This window comes from Gekko japonicus, unplaced genomic scaffold, assembly GCF_001447785.1.
Source record: "Gekko japonicus isolate JY-2015 unplaced genomic scaffold, Gekko_japonicus_V1.1 scaffold3540, whole genome shotgun sequence".
Lineage (NCBI taxonomy): Eukaryota > Metazoa > Chordata > Lepidosauria > Squamata > Gekkonidae > Gekko > Gekko japonicus.
The window spans coordinates 5,632-6,792 of NW_015167642.1; the positions used below are offsets into that span (position 1 = coordinate 5,632).

The following is a 1,161-nucleotide window of genomic DNA, read 5'->3' on the forward strand; positions in this document are numbered from 1 at the left end:
ACTGCCCCAGACCTTCTGGTCCCCATCCTCCCCATGCTCCATCCCCCAAATCTCCAGGAGTTCCCCGACCTGGAGCTGGCAACTTGAGACAGTAGTCTTGATTCCTTCCACACCCCGAAATTTTGTGGGGAAGAAGGATTTGAAGGACAGACTGCCGTCGACCCGGCCCCAGCCCTCCCCTGAGCCCGCTAAAGGACAAGGATCCCTTTCTCCCACGGTCTGTTCTGCTAAAGCGGAGTCAGATCGGGGACTCCCCTCCCTCCCCCAGGACAGCCTAGCTGACACCACCCACCCTCTCCCACCCCACTGCGCCCCGGGGGTCCCCTCCCCCGTACCAGCTCGTTGGCGTGCTTGGACCAGGCGAGGTTACAGACTTGGGACCCGGTGTCGATGCACTGCAGCGGCTGCCCCGTTAATGTGTTCCAGAAGCGTATGCAGCGGTCGGCCGTCCCGCCCCCGGAGGCCAGCAGCCCGTGCTGGTGGGGGGACCAGGCGATGGCTTTGACGGCCGCGAGGTGCTCCGTGTACTGCTGGACGGGGCTCAGGCTGGAGTGGTTCCAGACGAGGAGCTGGGGAGAGAGGTGGGAAGGTGAACCCCTTGGGCTCGGAGCCCGGGGGGGCTGCGGTAGCAGGAGCATCATCGCTGAAGAGGAAAAGGGGCCCCGGGGGGGCTGCAACCAACCAGAGACAGCGGTGGGGGAGGAGCAGTTACTGGAGGGAGGGGGAGGTAACAGAGACATGAGCAGGTTTAGGGACGGTCACTGGCTACCTACAGAAAAACAGCGACCAGAAGCACAACTTGCTTGAGAGGGATGGGCCGGGATAAACTATTGGTTGTCCAACCTGACCAGTTTGGTGTAGTGGTTAAGTGGATTTGAAGGATTTGATTCCCCACTCCTTCACTCACAGCTGCTGGATGACCTTGGGCAAGCCATAGTTCTGGCACAGCTCTTCTTTAAAAAAGAACAGTTTCTGTCAGAGCTCTCTCAGCCCCACCTCCCTCCCAGGCAATGTTCCCTCTAAGCTGTGGAGTCTTGTGGGCAAAAATTCTACTTGGTGAGCGACTGGCATCAAAGTTGTGAGCGAGCCATTTGGCTGCTGCATAAATGAGCTTGCTCTGGAACCACCCTTCCTGTGCTAGGACAAAAAGGTGTGAGCCGG

The 1,161-nt window shown here is 59.3% G+C and overlaps 1 protein-coding gene across 1 annotated transcript in view; it reads right to left on the reverse strand.

The window, feature by feature from the left end:
• The window catches only part of FZR1 (fizzy/cell division cycle 20 related 1), a gene marked incomplete at its 3' end in the record, with an annotated part of 34,230 nt that overhangs the window by 5,134 nt on the left and 27,935 nt on the right, over window positions 1-1,161 (reverse strand). Inside the window, exon 11 of the mRNA XM_015414078.1 lies at window positions 336-569. Within this exon, the coding sequence (XP_015269564.1) occupies window positions 336-569 (234 nt within the window). The remainder of the gene's footprint in view (window positions 1-335; window positions 570-1,161) is intronic.